At 39.5% G+C, this 20783-nt stretch overlaps 1 protein-coding gene across 1 annotated transcript in view; it reads left to right on the forward strand.

The window, feature by feature from the left end:
• The first annotated feature begins 1403 nt into the window (after positions 1 to 1403).
• tsc22d2 (TSC22 domain family 2) overlaps positions 1404 to 20783 on the forward strand; it is a 39579-nt gene continuing 20199 nt past the window's right edge. The window contains exon 1 of the mRNA XM_015011301.2: positions 1404 to 3668. Coding sequence (XP_014866787.2) covers positions 2188 to 3668 — 1481 coding nt within the window. The 5' untranslated portion in view covers positions 1404 to 2187. The remainder of the gene's footprint in view (positions 3669 to 20783) is intronic.

Here is a 20783-nt window from a genome sequence, read left to right on the forward strand (position 1 = left end):
ATTAGGAATTTTGTTTTAATTTGGTGACTACAACCAAGTAGAATCCGCCTGTTGCCCTGTCATCCAACATTCCCTGATTTCTCAAACTGATATGATTAATCATCATAAGTCTCTTGATGACTCACTCAACTGGACTCAGCTGAAGCGTTGACCTGCATGCTTACAGGGTGAATGCTTCTCACTTTTATCCCAGTTAAAAACTTACAACACAGGCTAGCTAAAAAAAGCTTCCTAACCAAATATAGAAAACATGTTGTTAAAAATACAAGGAACAAATGTGTAGTCATATTTAGTAAATTTGCAAAAAGTGCATTTATTTCACATCTGATATCCACAATATTAACATATATTGAATAATTAGAGACTTTCTCTTTTTAATTTAAATTAATCATTATGACATTCCATTGACTTCCTTTAAATCCAGACTCAAAATCCACCTGTTTAGAATAGCTTTTGAATCATAATAAATAACACATTAATAAACATTCTGATGTGTAATAATGCCACCAGACAAAATGTTATGCTTCAATTTTTGATTGTGTTTCATGACTTTATATATTTGTGTGCTTTTAGGATGTAAAGGACTGAACTTCCTTTAAGCTGATATGTGCTATACAAATAAACTTGATATGTATATAGTTTTTATCTAATCCTATACAGTTATATTAATAAGATGAACCTAAAAGTACCCTTTGAAGGAAAGAAGCTATAAGGACATATTAAGAACAAGTTTCACTAAACCCAAATTTTTCTATTTAAAATATTTTTAATGGTCTCATGTCAGGTTTTAATTGTAAATTGTATTTTTTCATTAGCTGTACAGTATGTGAAAAAAAATCATCATAATTAACATAAATAAAGGCTGTAATCTATGTGTAATTAGTCTGTGTAATATGTTTCACTTTGTGATAAGTTCCTAAAAATAATTGGGCTTTTCAGTAATATTTCAATTATTGAATACGACTGATTCCACTCCTTGACTCCCTTTCCTCCCCTTTCCAATGGAGGGACATAACGACATCAAGCTCAAGGAAATGGAAATGTATGAGGAAAGTAACTCAGTTATATGATGGCAGACATTTTCAGTTTATCGTGTGCTTCCTAGTTAACTTTTTTTTTCTAACATGATCACAACAGGGAAGAAACGCTTTTACTGTGTAAATAGAGGAGAGTTGCAAAAGCAGAAGCTTTGATGAAAATAAATTAACAGAATCAATGCTGTTATTTTGAATTTTATCTGAAAAAATATTATCAATAAATGTATAATCACTAATATAAATATTTTATTTGAAAATGATAAAAAAAAGTTAAATTAATACCAGAGAGTTTTTTGTACGAACCATAGAACAGCCCTTTTCCGACTACCGGGTGTGACGCTTACCGGAAGTGACGACACTGAATGTTTAACTTTTTAGCCATTTAAAATTAATTTCGCAATTTCTTGGAGCTCCAACTCCATGGAGGGCGTCTACAGTTGGAGATTCTGACTGAATGAAGTTGCTGGAGGCAACAGAGGATGCGCTTGACCTCCCGCCACGTGATGCTCTCGGTTCTTGGCATGTTGCGGAGCGGTTGAGCGGCAGTCAGGAGCAGTTAGCTGCCCGTTAGCTCGGTGCCGCTGCGTGGGGAAGAAGCTGTTTCTGTCAGCTACCTGCCAGAGAAGAGCTGTTCACACGAAGAGAGGCAAACTTTCCGGAGAAACTTTGAGGAACGCTCCCTTTCGTCTGCTGCTGGGATTGTGTACTAATTTTTGAAACTGCGACTGAGTTTGTTTACATCACGATGGCGCATATGCTCCAACAGAGGCAGGGGAAACTAGCCAACAGCAGCTATCTTGGCTAAGTGGTGAGAAATATTTGAACCGCTGAGAGGCTGGGCCCGCCTCAGACTAGAGTACCGGTGGTTGCTGCTCAGACAGAAGTTTGACAAGGGCCTGTTTACTACTCCGCTGTCCGGATACAAGGAAGGCCGACCGACATACACTGGGACCACACACCCCGAGCCTTCTCTTCGAGGTCCGGCCTTGGGGGTTTTTGTACACTTTTTCTGGACAGCAGATTGAAAAGATGAACTCTGAGGAAATGTGCTGTGACGGTACGTGCCTTTATCCCATGCTTCAGCTGTGAACTGCTTCGCAACACGTTAGTGCAGCACTCCGTTTCCTCTGGGCAACCCAAATCGCTAACGATGTCGAAAATAACAGGAAAGAAGAGAAGTTGCTTCGAGATTACGAGTGTAACTCCGGCTCAGAAAAGTGAGCCGGAGGCGGGCGGGATCGTTGTTGGGGACGGCAGCGAGCGGCTGGACGATCCGCAGGAACCCAGGACTGATCCCAGGTCGCCGGGGGGGTGTGACCGGATCTCACCAGACGACACTTGGAACAACGTTGGGGAGAATCAGGAGGGCCTGCTGCCTTTTACAAGCCCTTTTATCGGGGTTATCTCTATGAAATCTACATCCAGTGGTCGTAACACCCCACATAATGTAGGGGGGAGTGTGCCTTTTGTCCCCAGCTCCCACATAGTAACCAGTGCTACAGCTGTTATTACCAGCATGAGCCACACAGCGCCTAGCAACAGCTGTAGCTCTCGATTTAGAGTCATTAAACTCGACCATAGTAATGGAGAGCCCTTCAGACGGGGCAGGTGGACTTGCACTGAGTTTTATGTGAAAGAATCGGATTCAGGAGTTCATCGGACTGTGGACAGCCTGAAGTCCTCTCCATCCATCGATCACAGTGTGGACAGAGACAGTGGGTTAGGAGCTACTTGTAATTCTATTGTCGGTAGCAGTGCTTTTCCTGCACAGGCTCTGGAGAACTCCATAGATAGTGGCTACTCTGTCTCCGCTGGACACCACACCCACTCTCAGGCCCCAGAGTCCCTGCAGCAGGGCTACAGTTTGTCCCCTCATATTGGGAGTGGAGCAAGTGCCTTCCAGCCCACGGGGTACGCAGCAACAGCAGCAGCATCACAACAATCCATACAGGGTCAGGTAACCATGTCGCCCGGTACCCCCCAGACTTTCATACCTGACAGCCTCAATGGTGTGCACCATAGTGCCATCATACCTCCTGCTTCGCTTCCCCAGCAGTTTGCCTATTCTCCCCTTCCCAGCCAGCAACACTTTGGGTCAAGCACCCAGAATCTTCCTATTACGTCCTCCTCCATAGGCTCCACCAGTCAGGTATCATCACCTCAGTTCACCCTTGCTGGTCCAGGAGCACAAGGGCCCAGTGGAGATGTGAGTTTCATGCATCAGGTGGCCAATGCATCAGTCGTCGCCCCTGTAATTTCAGGAAGCACACAACAGCAGCCTTCAGGGGGTGCGGGCAGCGCCCCTGCACCCTCCGCGACCGCCGTCTCTATCCACAGCGGTGGCCAGAACGTGCCTGCCACAGTGCCAAGTACGACCAGCGTACCTCCAGGTGTGTCCAGTCAGGCGCCTGGTGTAGCAGGACTCATCCAGCTGCAGGGAGCGTACGGAGGAGTCGTTAACCCGGCGGAGGACGGTTGGAAGATGACCGAAGCCCTTCCTCAGCAGAGCGTTGGTGTGGGGGCAGTGAAAGACCATGTGCAGTCTCCTATTGGCGAGGGCCTCAGCTTGACCAGTCCGGGTGTCAACAGCTTTTTCGGCATCCAGATTACAATGAATGAGGATGGAGACGGGTAAGAGGTTATAAATCCAGTTGATGGTTTATTTTCCATGTCAGTCATCCGTGTTTTTCCCTGTAGGCAATCAGTAATACAGTACGCCTTTATTTCCATGACAGGGGAAAATTATACCACTTGAACTTATTATTTATAGAATAAAGTATTAAATGAATGGAAGTTTGCCCTTATACTAAACGTCTCAGTTTTACTCTATAACACTGAATACTGTGGGAAATTCTTGTTTTGATACATTGACGCAAGTAAATGTAAATTTATTTGTAGTTTTTGCAGAATGTTATACCGTTTTGCTGTTTGGCTGTTCTCAGAGTTATTGCAGGTCTTGTTTAGTCCACCTACTCAACTATTGGCTGATTGGCAGACTTGCAGCTTGTATTGCTGTAAAAAAAAAAAGGAAAAAAAAAAAAGAAACGTTAGCTGAGTGATTTAGTTACATAATGATTTTTTTCCAGGCCTTGAATATGCGTCTGTTGTGACCTGTAATATTTCTTTCCAAACAGCTCTTGTCTGTAAATGAAAACTGCAGGCAGCTGCCTTCTTTCAGCCAGCTAACTAGCAGTGTGAAGCAACTGCTAGTTGAGGGGTAGAGCAGATTTACTTTCTGCTACATCCAGCCAGAGAAAACCGAATACTTTATCTGACATCTCATTGAGAAGAATTTAAACCGTAAAAAGGGTGTGACTGTAGATTTCAGCAGCTTGTATGCCTCAACTGAATGTTAATTTCTCTCTTTATGCTGCTCTACCAGTGTGTTTAGGGCTTCTGGGTATTAAAAAGCCCCTGTATATGCTACAAGACAAGCTGTGCTTTGCTACTGGGATTGAAGTAAGTGCCAATCATAGAGAGGCTGGCTTCTATTCTCTGCTCTGTTTGGGGAAAGACAGCCTGTGTGTTTGCTCTGGGCACCTTTCCCAACCTCCTAACTTTAAACCCTATAAATACAGACTCTCCTATAGGACTCCTGTAATGCACACACTCTATTTAGGACTGTTTAGAGCTTGAGCTGAGATGTTGCAACACTCTGGCTGCGAGCTGTGCTGCTGCCGAGGTGATGCTTGAGCCAAGAATAACCTAAAATGAGGGCTGGCGTCCACACACGTGCACGGTCTGTCTTGTGGAGGCCTCGGTGTTTATCTGTGCGCTTTGTTCTGGACTTGTTATGAATGATCCAGTCAGTGTGTGGGATTTAATTTGTGTTTACGGATGCTGAGTTGGGATTTTTATGGTCTTTAGAACACCAAGTTAATTATTATTTACAAAGGTCTTCGTCCAAGCAGCATCAGTTTGGCTTTATCTTGATTATGTGGAAAACATCGCTGAGTTTAATTTAAACGGCAACAGCTGTTATCAATTTAGTTGTCATACATCTGTTTTAATGCATGAAAGGCAGAGATATCAGTGGGTGCATGTGGGAGCTGGGGAGATCCTGGCAGGACGTGGCATGCTGGAGAGAGGGACAAGATGGACATCTCTCAAACACACACCTGCTGCAACAATAGCTGGCACATAATCCGCTCCGTAGCAGCAGTGACATGGCCAGACTGAACCAGCAGGATTCTGACTGCCTTCTGCTCCGGCTCTCTGATTCAGAGCCCAGAAAGAGCTGTCAGCTTTGAAACATAAGCTTAACGTAGTGTTGACTCGCGCTCCACCTTTGAAGAGTTTTGCTTCTTTCCTGCGAATTCCCTGTTTTTATATGAGATTGTAAATTGGCTTTACTTAAAACTATTCACTTAAGGGTTTATCTTGGCCTTAAAAAGTCCAGACCAAGCTGTGCAACTTGCCCAAGCCAAGCCAGCAAACCGTAGCAGCCTCTATTCAACTGATCTGATCTGGTGCATCCTTCAGATCGCAGTAGGGCTGTTGTAAACGAATATTTTAGTAATCGAGTAATCTATCGATTATTCTTACGATTAATCGAGTAATCGGATAAAAAAAAATTATAAAATGAAATATTGGTAAATCTGGCATAATACCGGTGTTACTATCAGATATCAATATCAGTCCAATTTTTCATATTTGAGCATCCCTAACAGTTGCTTTTTGTAGTTTAGAAAACTAACCTGTAACAATAATAGCTCACTTTCTAAGTTAACCAGAAGAAAAGTTATAGAAAAATCTGAAATTATATTGAATTTAATAACAAAGAGGCAGGCTCACAAATATGCTTATAAAAAATGTCTACAATCCAGCTTTTAGTTTATGTATTCATCTTCAGTGAGTTTAATAGATTAATTAAACTCACCTTGCCACCTAACCTGTCACGCTTTGGGTTTGAAAATACGGGAAATGCCGCCTGGAGTGGGAGGAGAGGGCGAATGAACGAACGTAAGATGGGGTGGAGGGGAGGAAATAGACCAGCGGACTGACGAACCGTTAGACCGGGGGACGAACACGGGGGAAGCAATACGGGATATTTACGACACCTTCACTGGTCACACTCAGAAACTCATCTACCAGCCATGTACGATGCGCTCCGCCACCCGTTTCTTCAGACCGGGATATGAAATTTATTGTGCGGTTCGTCGGTAAAGCTACATTTACACGGTAAGCATCAGCTACTCAGCCGCCCGCCCTGTTCAGTCTATCCGCTCACCTCAGCGCTCTTCCCGCCGTTCGCTTTCAACCAGCAGCCCCGGAGGAGAAATGCTGCCGTACTCCAGGCATTCCCCCAGTCATTTTAAGGATGCTTATTGGTTCCCCAAAAACGAAAAAAAAGTCGGGCATTATCATCAATCAATAAAATCCCCACGGGCCAATCTTGAAGATTGGACTTTATGCTGCTGAGACTTAGCTTTTGTCAACAACTCAGAGGCGGAAGTGAGAGCTCCGCGCAACGCAAATGAAGTCCCGGCCGGAACACGGTGCGCTAACTAATAAAACATAAATTAACGAAGCTTCGAGGCACTAAATTTTCCTCGAGGAATTTTAGTAATCGAGGTACTCGAATCATTCGAGGAATCGTTTCAGCCCTAGATCGCAGCTACATGAAACCCTTGGGTATGTTGATTGATTAAGGGTTAAATTGTTTATAGAAGAGGTTTTTGAACCAACTGTTTTTTTAAAAGCTTATAAGCAGATAATATCTAATCTACAAAAGAGAACTTTGTTGGCATCTTCATTTAGTATAAATCCAGAATAATTTGATCCAGAGGCTGAAGTCTTAGCTAGTTCCAGAGGGGTCAAATTTCTGTCATCTTAAAGCAACTCAAACTTTCAAAAGAATAAATAATGTCATTTTATTTTGCACATAAACCCATGACTACTTGCACAAGAGATGGTGGGAGGCTGTACACCACTATGATCTTCCTTTTCTTGACACAACCTAATAATGGGGCATAAAGGTCAGAGTAACTGGCTGATACAGAAGTATAAGAATCAAACATATGACAGAGGCTTAAGTGACACTGTTCTTTTCTGTTTGATGGATATTCTGCCTGAAAATGCTTCACATGTTATGTTCAAAGTACAGATTTAACACAAGAAGCTCATTGATGCCTCCTAAATAAAATAAATCACCAAGTTCTGGTTGATGTGGTTCAAAAAATGACTTTCACTTTAAACTGCTGTGGTATTTTTGGAGAGGGGATGTTTAGAGAAAAAAAAAATCTATTAAGCAGCAGTCCATTTAGCTCTAAACTATTTGGATTAGCTGCTAGTTTGCCATGGTGCAAATTGAATTATGTACTGTTTGTAACATCTTGACAGCTCATTCAAGAAGTCTTGACACTTCCCTTTAAAGCAGTGTCATGTTTCAATAATTATGTGGGCTTATTGTAAAGCTAAAACCAAAGAATAGATTGAACTATTCTGAATCTTGGTTCTGGCATGGACCAGGTTCAGTAGACGGGGATTTCTTTCTGCTACAAATTAGGGGGGGTGTCTTTTGCTTCTTTTCGGCATGACCTTTAATGCCCATCATGAAACTTTTGGCTGTTCTAAATCTCAGAAACATTTATTCACTTAAATGACTGATGGAATGTAACCCCTTTTTCATGAAGATATTCTTGTTCTAGTGTCCATTGTCCTCCATTCTCACAACTCCTTCCTACCTGGAATAGATTAAACTTTTATAAGCATTTATCATCACTTATATGTGCAACTGTAAAAAAAGAAAAATGAGGAGCTCTTTTTTTAATGATCTTGTCTAAACCCAGACATATGAAAATATTTAATTATCTACCTTAATATGTCTTATCTTTTACTCACTCTGTTGCAGAAAGGGTTGTTTTAGCTCCTTGTGAAGAAATCCAGATGCTTTCATATCTTAAGCCACAAAACTTCCAGGGAGGTTTGTGGACCCAAAGGCAAGTTGGCAGCCAGAACCACAATTTTAACTGTTTTCAGCTGTAATTAAAACGCCTTGTTCACTCATAACTTTCCTGTAAATATTTTTGACGACCAAACATATTTCAAACAACACACCCATACATGACTTGACAGGGATTTTTTAAAATTTTCTCCTCTTGGCAGCGGGACCATTGTTCTGTGTACAAACTCGGTCTCCCTGAGGAATCTGCTCCAAGCTTCATTGTTCTGTTTTGAATTAGAGTTCATCACAAAGTGGAACAAGGCTCTGTGGGGGTGGAGCTGTGAGATAACAATGATTTCCCTTCAGCTTGAAATGGTTTGGGTTTGGGCTCAGCGCCCCTCATCTTTGCCAAGTGGAGTGATGAAGCTCCCCCAGGGACAAATTGGTTCCCATTAATCGGAGCACTCGGCCTTCACTGTAATTCCTTTTCCCTGGGTAGACCACCCCTCACTTTACTGTCTGAGCGTGGATTGGTAGTGATTACTTCATAGCTCATTACATTTACTCAAGTGAATCAACAGTGGTGGCTGAGTTACACAACAGAGTAAATGTTATGTGGAAGCAACTTTTTCTTGAATGATAGGTTTTCATTTATTTGTGAAGTATGGAGGACCAAAACTGACATAAGAAATAAAAGAATAAATGCATAAATAAAATAATAAATATGTATTTTGATAAGAAATAAAAGCTTAAATATATTTTTGGAGGACCAATACTGACATAATAAGAAATCAAATAATAAATATATAAATAAAAGAATAAATACATAAAGGAATAAATAAAAGCATAAATATATGTTTTGATAAGAAATAAAAACATAAATATATATTTAGTTTTTTCTTTTCCTTACACACGAGTTCCCGTCAAGCAATGTATGCCATTTCTTTTTCATTTCCCCTAAACATGCGTTTTTGTCAAGAAAAATAGATATTTTGCTTTGTCTTTTTTTGCTTCTCCCTTTTCTGCTCGCTGTATTTCTGTTTGGTCTTTTTCCATTTGCTGTATTTCTGCTTGGTCTTTTTCCGTTTGCTGTATTTCTGCTGCATCAATATGTTAATGAAGAGAGCTGTCCAGCTCCTCTGCTATTGGCCAATAGAGCTTTGGAACCAACGTCACTGCGTGAGACGTTGTTGGACGTTCAGGTCGCTTGGTGCCATCTTTACAGGCCACAGACTAAAACAAACTTTATCCCGGTGGTTTTAATGTGTTAATGGATATTTCAACTCAAAAGTTGGAATATCCAACTTTTGAGTTGTATATTCCAATGTCCACAGAGAAAGCAGCGTTTAGCTCTAGGTTGATCCAATTTATGAACGCTAATTTCGGCCAGCCGTTCTCCAGCTCAGCGCTCGGAGATTCTCTTAGGGTTGTCGACAAATTTCCAAACTGAACACTCCTGTCAAACAAATGTTAATAAATGCCTTGCCTTATGACCGACTGATACAAAAAAGTGGTAATTCATGCTTTTACATGAAACACACTACCTTCTTTTAAAATGTCAAGTCATATTCAATATTTTAAATAATTTTAATGTTAAATAATGTAATGTTTTCTTCAGTAGCTAGCTTCCATATTGTGTGCCACATTGACTAGAAATCAGTGTGTAACCAATCGCGATCGACCGGTGGATCGTGGAAGGTTTTGAGTCGATCTCAGCAGCAAGTGACAAACTGAACGCTGCTCAGAGGCTAAAACCAGCGCGTCTTCTTCTGACGCGCTTATCAAAATATTCATACATATAAATATACTTTTGTCGTAGTACATTTTATATCCAACTCAAAACTAAAGTCACTGCAGTTGGTAACACTTTAAAACCACCGGGATAAAGTTTGTTTTAGTCTGTGGCATGTAAAGATGGCACCGAGCGAGCTGAACAATTGTCCATTGTAAACTAAATATGACTTATTTAGGGCGAAAAGAAATCTATAAACCCAACTTGCCTCCTAAACATAACTGCTTGTTGTCTCGTTTAAGCCCCATCTTCATGGTCAGATCTCACTCTAGCCGGTTAATGTCTGGCTGGGTTCCAGCCAAGTTAGGTGTGTCTCTATTGTCAGTCTGTTCCTCACTATTGTGGGTGTGAATAAGGGCAGGAAAGTGGGAGCGTAAGCAGGCCGTGAGCCCAGAGAGGCTGTGGTCGAAGCTCCAATGATGTCATTTGCAGCCCAATGAAGAATCTCAAGTTTGTGGTTTTTATGGACTCAATTAAACCCAGAAATTTCATTTTTTTTTCTAAAAACAAAATACCAAAAGTGTTAAGTAGTTAACAATATTGCTTAACATTATGTTGAATTTCATCCTCCCATCTAGATGTCTTCATAGATGTCTCTGAGAAACCCAGATATTTGATTTTGTCTTATAGAAATTGATTACCCAAACATAATGAACAAAATTTAAATTATTTGATTAGTTTTCTATAAGTACACATGTATCTATATTGTGGCACTTCAATTTTTTAAACATGCAACCCTGTGGATTTGGATAATGCAGTCATAAGATGTTAAGCAATATCCACACAAGCTCTATTGAAAAAGACCCTAAAACAACCTATTCAAAGAATAAAATGCACATCACTTCAAACTGTTATATAGTTCTGGCCAGCGCAAAACTGTAACTCTCTGCGACAGAACTTGACAAGAGCTGAACTGTTTCTCGCTTCTTCATTGCGTGCCCATTTTTCAGAGAGATGTGCTGCTTCCAGGGCCATTCCACTCCAAAAGTTCACTCTGTAACATGATGGCACCGGTGACTTCAGGCGTCATGTCTGCTGGTGCACTTCAGTGGTTGACATGTTGTTGTTTGGAGTTTGTAAGGTTTGGCCTTCCCTCATGCCGTGACGTAAATCATGGGCTAATCAATGTCTGCAGTTAGCCGTCAGTAAAATCGCTTATGTTCAGTACACGTCTTGGCCTGGCTTGTACCAACTGTGAAGTATGAATAGTTTTTAACTGTACATATGTTAATCTTTTCATACCTGGATTGCTGCACCGTTCACCGCAGAGCGTCTTAAAAAAAAAAAAAAAAACCTCTCCACTGCAATTTTTCTTGAAGCACTTTGACTAATTTTTATCCTCTGACCTTTTTCTTTGATTGAAGTTCTAAGTGTCCCCAGCGACGATGATGGAAAAAATAATTACCGTGAGCTTAAGCGTGACATATTCGGAGCTGTAGTAGCACGTGAATATTATGCTGTTGTGATTGTCGGGTAACTCGCCCGTATAATTGCGCGCACCTGTAGGCTAAGTCATCTTTCAAGTTACTGTGCCTCACGTGTACACATGGCCCATGTGCTGATGCTCATTTGTGCTGAATACTCTGGGGGCATAATTAAGAAAAAAAAAAAAAAAAACACTTAATGTAAAGTTTGTTTAATACGCAAAAACTTTCCTAGACTTGCCATGGGCTGACATAGAGTTTCGCAATATGGTTGACTGAAGCAAAGAAAAAAAAATTATCCATTTGAGCTGAAGTTGACCTTATATGTAAGGAAAATTATTGTGTTCTTTTATTTAGCCAAGTCGCCGGCAGTGCAAAGCAACAGGTTGAGGAGGGGAATGGTTGTGTTACTCAAGCCTCCATGTTGGCGGGTAAAATCTCTGTTCCCTCTATACCTTTCTCTGGGATCTCAGAAGGACTTTGAGGCGTAGGAACAATGCGATGGAAAATATTTGCTCTTTTGGAACTGGAGCTTTTTGAAACCTTCATTTACCTTGATATCAGTAACCACACTTGTGCGTAGTATGGGTAATTTTTACTGTAATTTTCATGAATCATCAATAAATGTAACCAAATCGTTCTCAAGCCTAATACTAACCACATGAAGCTGGCAGCGAACTCTTTGTGGTTTGTGATGCATTGAGATATATGGACTTTCTGTTTCCTTTGTGATTCCTGTTTGTGATGCGATCGCATGTTGTCTGTTATCCATGTGGCCCCTTCACACGTAGGTAGTTTTTGCAGATGCTTGGTGAAATCTACTTGAGTGCTTCAAGAATGCAATGAATTTTCCATTTGTGAAAACCCTCACAAATAGGATTGAGCATGCACTAAAATCTGAACAATGAGGTTCTGGTATTTTAATATGTCGATGACGGTGTATTTGTAAATTGTGGTCAGGGTGGGTAGCGTGATTTGGCTGAATGTGGTAGAAATTTAAAAATATAGCACAATGAGGTTCCAGGAAAGCATATTTAGAGTGGAAAATATCAAAAAGAAGCATTTTCTGTGAACACTAGAGGACTTATTGCCCCTAGGCAGAAATGAATGGACTCTGCCTTTATTTGAACTGTATGAATGAGCAAAGATGAGACAGAATAACATTAAAAGAATTTTATCTATGCAGCGATACAGGGTTACTGAACTTTCCATAAGGGATCCAGGGAAAAAAAGGCATATGTATCAGCTTGATAAGGCTGTTGGAACCAACAGCTGTACAGTCAGAAGCTTGTAGCTAGAAATATTACCTCTCTTATCACCAATGAGTCAGTTACTTTAGGTCAACAATATCAACCAGCTGCCAAACCTCCTGAGATTTATCGGATTGCCTGCATGTGATGTCACCGCCACAACGGGAAAACTTTGTTGCAGAGAAAATAAAATGATGGTCTTCTCACACGCTTAAATGTCACACAAACGGCTAAGTGAACATGATTTATCGGGTTTGTTCTTGTTAATAACCACCTCTGGACCAGTTCTTAAAGCGATGGACACTTAATTCATTTCACAAAAGAAAAGTGGTTTTAACTGACACGAATCTTTTTAATGCAACTGTCAAAAAATAAAGAAAAAAGAAAAAAAAAAACAACATGATTGATTTGAGGATTAGTTGGAGTTCGGCAGCTGTCTTTATTGTAAACCTTTAATGATTCCTAGATCACTACGCTCTGTATCACAGGTATTATTTAACCTGTCAGTCCAGCAGGTATGATTTGTTCTAATCTCTGCGAAAGAACATTTTGGTACATTTTGGCCTACTTGTAACATGTTTTTCGCAATATCTGCCAACCCTGTGGGAAGTACAGTTCGGAGTCGGATTGACATGACTTTGATGTTATTCCCTAGGGCTTTAGTTTAAAGTTTCTGACATTGTGTGATTTGTTTTTGTCAGTGTTCCGCCCTACATTTTAAGCAAATGGAGATTTGTTTGAGAGGACACATTATGCTGTACTGTCAAGCAAGGATTTCCGACCTTGAGTATCAGGTTGTGGTTGGAAGCAAGTGGTTGGAATATAATATTCTACATATACCAATATGTTTGTTTTTTATAATTGATAAGTTTTTTTTAAAATTTAGTAGCATATTTTGTTTTTTGTTAGATAGGGACAGTGTGATGGTAGTGCAAATTCAACATTCAGTGATTTATTTTCAAAGTAGCTGCAAAGATTTTTTTGCTTCAGAGAATGTGATTAACTCAGAATTAAATTAAATATTGTTGTAACTCAATTTATTCGAGTTTCTTCATAGTTGTTGTAGATGGTGGTGACTGTGGGCAAGAAGGAGCTCCTGTAGCAGTCTTTATTACAGCGGCTCTAATAGCCTCTGACCAAACACACTGTTGTGTAGCAGTCTGATGAAGAGGATACTAATGGTTATCCATAATGTCATTCATTTTTTTTGACAAATCCTTCTTTGCACCATCATCTCTAGAAGTTCCAGAACAGTCCCCATAACATAACTGATCTTAATAGATTTAACTGAAAGTTTATTTGATTTGTATTTACTTTTAAAAGTAATGCAAAAGTTAACTTCACTTGAAGGTGGTAAATTGTTGTTTAGCGACTGCAGGTCCCTCATTTGGTTGTTTGCTCATGTCATTGGCAGATATATATGCCCTCTTTTCAATTAATACACCCTGATGGGAGTATTAAGTTATTATTGTGGGACTGTGAAACATTAAATGGCTTTCTTATTAGAAGAAAAATTCTTTACTACTCCATTATTTTTCTCTCACAAAATGGGAGCCCATCTTTCTCTTGTTGTCTAAATATGAACACGTTTCTGTGCACTTAGCCTCACCTGACTGAAAGACGATTTATACAGCTCCTCTTGTGTAAAAGAGAGACGAAATATTAGTGTGAAAAATACAGCCATGTGATGCTAAAGCAGCTCCTCTCATCATTCCTATGCAACACAGTTCATGATTATTTATATAATGCTAATTCAGTCCAATTATACATACATTCCAATTGATCCTATCCTTCGAACAATGCAGTCAAGTCCAGTTAAATATTCAAATTGTTTAAAAAAACAATTCTAAGGAAACCCAGCATATTGCATTGTATTATTTTAAGCCTGCGCAAAACAGCGAAGTGTCATAGAGAACATGAGTATAGTAGATTACTTGTGCAGCAGTATGATTCTATTATAAAATAAATTGAATATTTACTTGAGTCATCATACTGTCAGAATCCCATGCTGGTCCCCACCTTGTCTCTTTTACTCATTTGGTTGATTATGATTTGGTTCTGCTACATGTGAGCTCAAGGCAGCAGATATCTTTGTACATTTATTTACTTTTTGGGGACATGTTCCTGGAGCGCTTAATGGCTTTAACTGAATGATGATTCAGAGGAGAACCTGAGCAGACGCTTCTGTTTATTGGCACAGAACCGTGGGGTCTGCCCTCCTTCTGCCGCCCTCTCATGTCCCTTGAAGCTGTTAATGCACTCTTCCCCTCACTCTCTACGCTCCCGATGTTGCAGTCAGTTTTCCATTCACATCATTGTCTTTCCTTTTTTTTTTTTTTGTGAATAACAAAGCCGCTTTTCATTAGAAGCTTTAGTTTGTACTTGGACTTGGCACTTGGACTTGGCTTTAAACTTGTGGTTGGGGTTTATGCGTTGAGCAATCAGCAGCTTTATAAGTTCACCAGCTTTGGCTGCTGATAATTATGTCTCCTGGAGCTGCCCTAGCATTGCTCATTTCTGGTTTTCAACTTTGTTTTTCATGCCTGCTATGACAACCGTGATCTCTCTAAAGGCAAAGGGCAGGACTTTCCTTTTTTTGATGGTTTACCCCAAATGTCTTGTCCAGTGGTTACAAAGTCTTTCCTTCTTTTTTTGGATCCAAAAAGTCCATAAGTTAAAGGATAACAGTTTGAATAAGTAGCCGTACACTCATCCAGATGATGTCATGGTATTGCTTCCATTCAGAGTGACTCTGTAGTGGAAAATAAACAACTGTGATTCTTTCTGCCCATTAAGGCTATGTTTGTTCATGCTAGAAAACGGTAATTAAGTCAGTTAGGAATTGCATTGTTGTAAGGAGAAGGTTGGCTAGTGCAACATGTTGGTCTTTGTTCTTGTTCCAAAGTGCTGTCAGTGTAGAACAGGTCAGACCTCTCATTACGAGTGGATACAGCCACACGTATGTACGAAGATGCCCTGCAAGCAGAACAATATCTTGACATCTTCTCATTATCAGACTCTATTTGTTGCAAGGAGTAGAGGAGTGTACTGAGCGTAAGCATTATGCTATGTCCAAATTAATGCAAACTTTGGCTTTTCATTATAGCTATATTTCATTGAATCAGATATAGCCATTCAATTAGTCCAATCAATTTGAGCTTGTTGAATCAGGAGTATTTGTATACAAGAATCATTGGTCATTAATTAAGGTTGCTTTCACTCTGTTTAATCAAACTGTAGTTAGTTTGCCTTTAGAGTCTACTTTGTTTGGGGACATGTGAATGTAAAATCGAACTTTGATGCCGACCAAAAACTGCCACTTCTGGTTTGCCTAAAAACCAATGTCTCTGTTTGGTTGAAGTGAACCGTGGTGCAGTTCAAATGCATATGAATTGCAAGTGGACCAGAGAGCGCTCCAGAACACAACATTGAATTCAACCGAAACAAATGCTGAAGTCTAGTACTAGTGGGAGAGAAATCCTTCAACCACGAAGGTCTGACACCACTCCATTTTTCTTTACATCTCGTGTAGAAGAAAATCACTGTCTTCATTAGCAATTTTATTTTATTTTATTTTTTTTGTGTGTTGTTTCCTTCAGTAGTTCATAGTGCAACGCCACCACAAGCGAGGGGGATTGCTCAAAGGTTTTGGTTCGTTGACAGTGCAGTGTGAAAGTAAATTGAACCAGCTGAAACTGTAACATATGTTGTAATTTTGATTCCCAATCAAACCGAGTCTACTGAACTATCAGGTGTGAAAACACCATAAGTTTCCCAAAGATGCTTAAATTCTGTGGCTTTGATTAAGTTAATGCAACTTTAATGATGTCTTAAAAATAAATGTGAGACAAGGAAGGCTCAAAAATAGCTAAAAATAACATAATTTTTTCCACACCAAAACACTTAAAATGACAAATCTGTTGGATAAATCACTTTTTATTTTCTTTTTTCACAGCAGGCTAAGTTGTTGATTTAGTATTTTTTCTTTTTTTTTCTTTTTGAAACAGTAGGCAGCATGTTGTGAGAACAAGGATGACCTATCCTGGGTGTAGATCAACTGATAAACTGAGTCAGAGTGTTGCACCATAAAAGACAGCTTAGGTGCAATATTCAGTAGGCTATTAAATTTAATCTGGATTCAAATACTGCTTAATATGCACATAAAAGTTTTCTGGATATAGTGCAATTCTAGCCTAAATTACGGTTACACAACACATTGGCATTAACATTGGTGCCTGTCGATGTTGGTAATTTTTTGGTTTCAATAGTAGAACTGGACCAATAATAATAACTAGTGTTTATTTTCCTTTTGGTTTCATGTGTGTGTTTTTGGGTGGAGGGCCATGTGGCATTTTATTTGGTCATATTACAGTGACATTGATACAGCTCAGGATTCTTGGCTGGTTAACTGAAGCAAGGTACCGGCGTCAGAGGTGTTTTTCCTCTGGATCCAAAGGACTGGGAAATGCATATTCACACATTTTTTTATGTGAGGAAATAAAAAGTTATCTCAGGCACCTGAGTGAGTGCTAATTTTCAAACTGAAATAGTTTTTCATATATTTACATTCAATCAGTGAAGCTCAATCTGATGACTCTTCAATATAGTTTTCAAAAGACTCAATAATTTAATATTCTGAAGTGACATGCTCTGCCCCAACATGTGAAACATGCTGCATATGGTTTTGCCCGACATCGTGGATATCTGGGAGGCTTAGGTGTCTGAAGATCTCGCAGATCATTGTCAGCTTGCTCAACTATGAAAAGCAGAAGAAAACTTACTTTCTTTAGGTGACTTGAGCAAAATTCAGTCAGGCTTACGTGGATAAAGAGCGATGTCTGTGTCTAAAATAAGTCAGTTTCTTTTTTTTTTTTTTTGTCAACGAAGGTCCGTCAAAGGCCACTTCCTCAGAAATCTGTCTTCACTTTCTTGGTCATCTGCCCTACTCATTGCTTTACCGTAAAGCAGATATTCTGATACAGGATTAAGGAAGTGAAAAAGAAAAAGGCTATTTTATGTCTGTTAATAGATTGCTTCTTTGCAAGAGTTGAATGCCAGAGTTCAAGCAAATTTTGCATGTAGACCACGTGTCACTTTCTTTGTTGCCATTTTCTGCGAAACAGCAGCAGAGATCTGTGAACGACATTTTAGATGTTCTTTGTTGTAGTACTGAGATGATTCAGCCGTTTTGAGCGGAAGAAGATTTTAAAGGCCGACCACATATTGGGGTTTTGCCCTTAGGAATGAAATGGTGTCGACTGGAAGTCTGTGGCATATGCTGTAAATGTCTTTAAATCTAAAAATGTCGAGCAGATGCTGTTTCAAAATGTGAAGCTTTGTGTTAAGTTTGACTCAAATGGGGCTGAACAATGAGGTTTCAGAGCTTCAGGCCCTCCCAAAGTTCTGCATGTCTGCATTGTGAGTAATGAGGATGTGTGGAAAGCATGGCAGGCAGCTGCACTTGAGTCATGCATCCTCTCTCTGAGTTTTCAATGAAGCCCATCGTCCGATCTGGTTCTCTGGCGGTTCTGACTCCTCGTATGCTTTCTGGCTCTCTGTGTGTGTGTTGTGGTATCAAACTGCTACGCTGGAGTTGAAAAGTTGATTTCAAGAGCTGCTTATGTATAGCTTTTTCTCAGAAGCCTTTTTTTTTTTTTTCACTCAGCAGGCGTCCTGTACTGGTGCAAAAAGATGTTCTTGTTAAGTCGCTGCTCTCTGCACTCTGATCGTGTAAACAGACCAAACATAGACAGCCGACCATTCAGTCACTGTCTGTTTGCACACAGCAAGGCAACACATACTTGTTTCAAAGTTTAAAAGTAGTTAGTCTTGGTTTTTAATTATGATTACTTGAAAATCCATTAACCTACTTTTAAAAGCTGACCCTTTAGAAATAGAAATATTTAACTAAATGGCTATAAATCAACAATGCTCATACAAAATCTATTCTAACCTTTAGCTTGCGACATATTTAAAATAAACATGCTATTTATTCACTTATTTTTCTTTTTAACCACTAAGCATTAATACATTTATTACAAAAATGCATTTTTTCTCTCTCAGTGTATAGTATTTTAACAATGAATTCTCAAACATGTCATGGCGTCAATAGATATATATTTCTGGGACTGTTGGACTGTTATGCTCTGCTTTTTGATTTGTTTTTGCATTGTAGCTCTTTTGAACGCTGTTAATTTGACGGGAAGTTATTGCGCAAACACGAACACTTGTCCAACTTCCTCCAATTCCTAAATTTTGTAAAACCTTCAGATTTCCTCAGTTAACCATTTTATAAGATCTGAAGAAAATCTACCTCACAGGAGGCAAAAATAAGGAGTGAGCTGGGACTTTTGTCAGCTACTATATTTTGCAGCTTTACTGAAATTGAAAGTATTTGATTATAGAACTTATTATAATGTATTATGTGAGGTTATATTTTACTATTTGCTAGGGATAAAGCTTACAATAAAAAAGTTAACAGAATTGCAATTGAAGTGAAGACAGTTTAAACCTCCTAGGTTTTGTTCTTTGAAGAGAATCTAACATCCATGCAAGCAAATCAGATTTCCCCCCCTTGTAGTCAGTTTGAAACTGCCAGTTTTGTAAGAACCTCAGTTTCCTTCTTCGCTTTGATGTCCGCTTTTGTATTCTGTCAATCACTTCCCCTGTCGTCGTCTTCCGGTTTTGTTTGCCGAGTCAAGTTTGCCTGAAGTGTCTCCTCTCGTTGGCATTGAACCACAGCGGGTCCTTGCACATTCTCCCGTGTTTTACAACAAGCAGGTTTCTGAAAGGAAGCGGACGTGAGTCACTGTGCCGTGTAGACTGACAGCAGTGTCTACACTGAAACAGTGGTGTCAAACAGATGGCACAAGCATATTTTTTTGTTTTTACTTAATCAGGTCTTAATCATCATCAACATTGTTGTCTGTCTTTGTGAAACAGTGGGTCCATTTTGGTTGTTTCAAGGTAAAATGTCCAACTTAAGCGGTTATTTCGAAAGTTGTGACTTTTTCATATAATTAAAAGCCTCAAAGGTGCTGGAATTCTGTAGCTTTTCAGTGTTTCAGGAGTTGATCAACACAGTATAAACTGACTTTCTACTCATTACTTGAGAGAAGTGGGATCACTGGTTTATGCTGCTGATTCACGCTTTTCCACCTCTTCATTTTTCATCTTCTGTTTTAACTTGTTAGAATAATACAACATTCCTATCAGCTGACGTGATCAAAATAGCAGAAAGATGAAGATCTACTAAAACGGTCAGTTTTTTTTTAAATATATAAAACATTTTTCTTAAAAATCTAAATAAGTCACTTCATTGTGCTCAGGTTGTTTCATTTTTAGTGTTGCTGTTGGCTGTCTGTCTGTTCTTCTATTCCTTTGCTACCCTTAGCTTTGGCCCAGAACAAGGTCAGCTAAAAACCTCCATACCAAACAATGGAAAATATTTCAGCCACCACATCCTGTGCCTGTCAATGAATGATCCCCACCAAGCAGACAGCAGCTGGGATCAGGAAGGGTAACACATTGGCATTTCAGCACAAATCTGCTCATTGAAGCATTTATTCATTATTTAGGAGTTGCTGCAGTCTTCAAAACTTGGAAAAAAGGACATTTGTTTTTGGATTCCATAAAAAAACAACAACAACAAAAAATCTTTATTGATCCCAAAAGGACATTAATCACACAAAAAGAGTTCAGCTTAAGCGCTCTCTTGAGATTGGCATTCAGGAATCTAACAACTAATTTGGATCAGAATAAGGCTTTATTTCGGCCCAGAGCTTGATTGTCAGCTGCCTTTATGGTGTCTTCACACCTAAATTAGAGACATCATTTTACAAAACAAACCTTGTAGCAAATGTTCTGGTTAAATTAGCCTCTTTGCCACTTTGTACACCCATTTCATACCTGTGAATTACCATTTCATTCTTTCACCATTCTTACCATTTTGTCAAACCTGGAGGCAAATTACCATGTTTGCTCACAGGCTTGACAGGTTTCTGGCAGAGTGAGAGCTGCCAGAGCTGAGTTCATGCCAAAATACTATTGAACAAGTGTGTGTTATGTAAACGCGTACACCACAGATTGTTGTTCATTCACATAGATGCATGCGCTCACATCAGTCTCAAAGTGTTTATAGATTGGTCAGTCCATTTGGTTGGACAAATAACACCGTAGAGAGTTAAAACAACAGGAAGAAGCCTTGGAATTATTTTACCATTTATAGGGAGAAGATGCAGTGCCTTGAACAAATGAAAAACGATACACAAGCAGCAAAGACATGAGAAATGATCCTATGTTCAGCTTTTTACATTTGTCCTGCTTCAAAAGTGATTTACTTTGAGCAGCGTTATTTTGTTAATCTAAAGTAATTTGCAACTGAATTTGAAAAGG

The sequence above is a fragment of the Poecilia mexicana genome, unplaced genomic scaffold (genome assembly GCF_051168715.1).
Source record: "Poecilia mexicana isolate PSO_F unplaced genomic scaffold, ASM5116871v1 scaffold_4, whole genome shotgun sequence".
Lineage (NCBI taxonomy): Eukaryota > Metazoa > Chordata > Actinopteri > Cyprinodontiformes > Poeciliidae > Poecilia > Poecilia mexicana.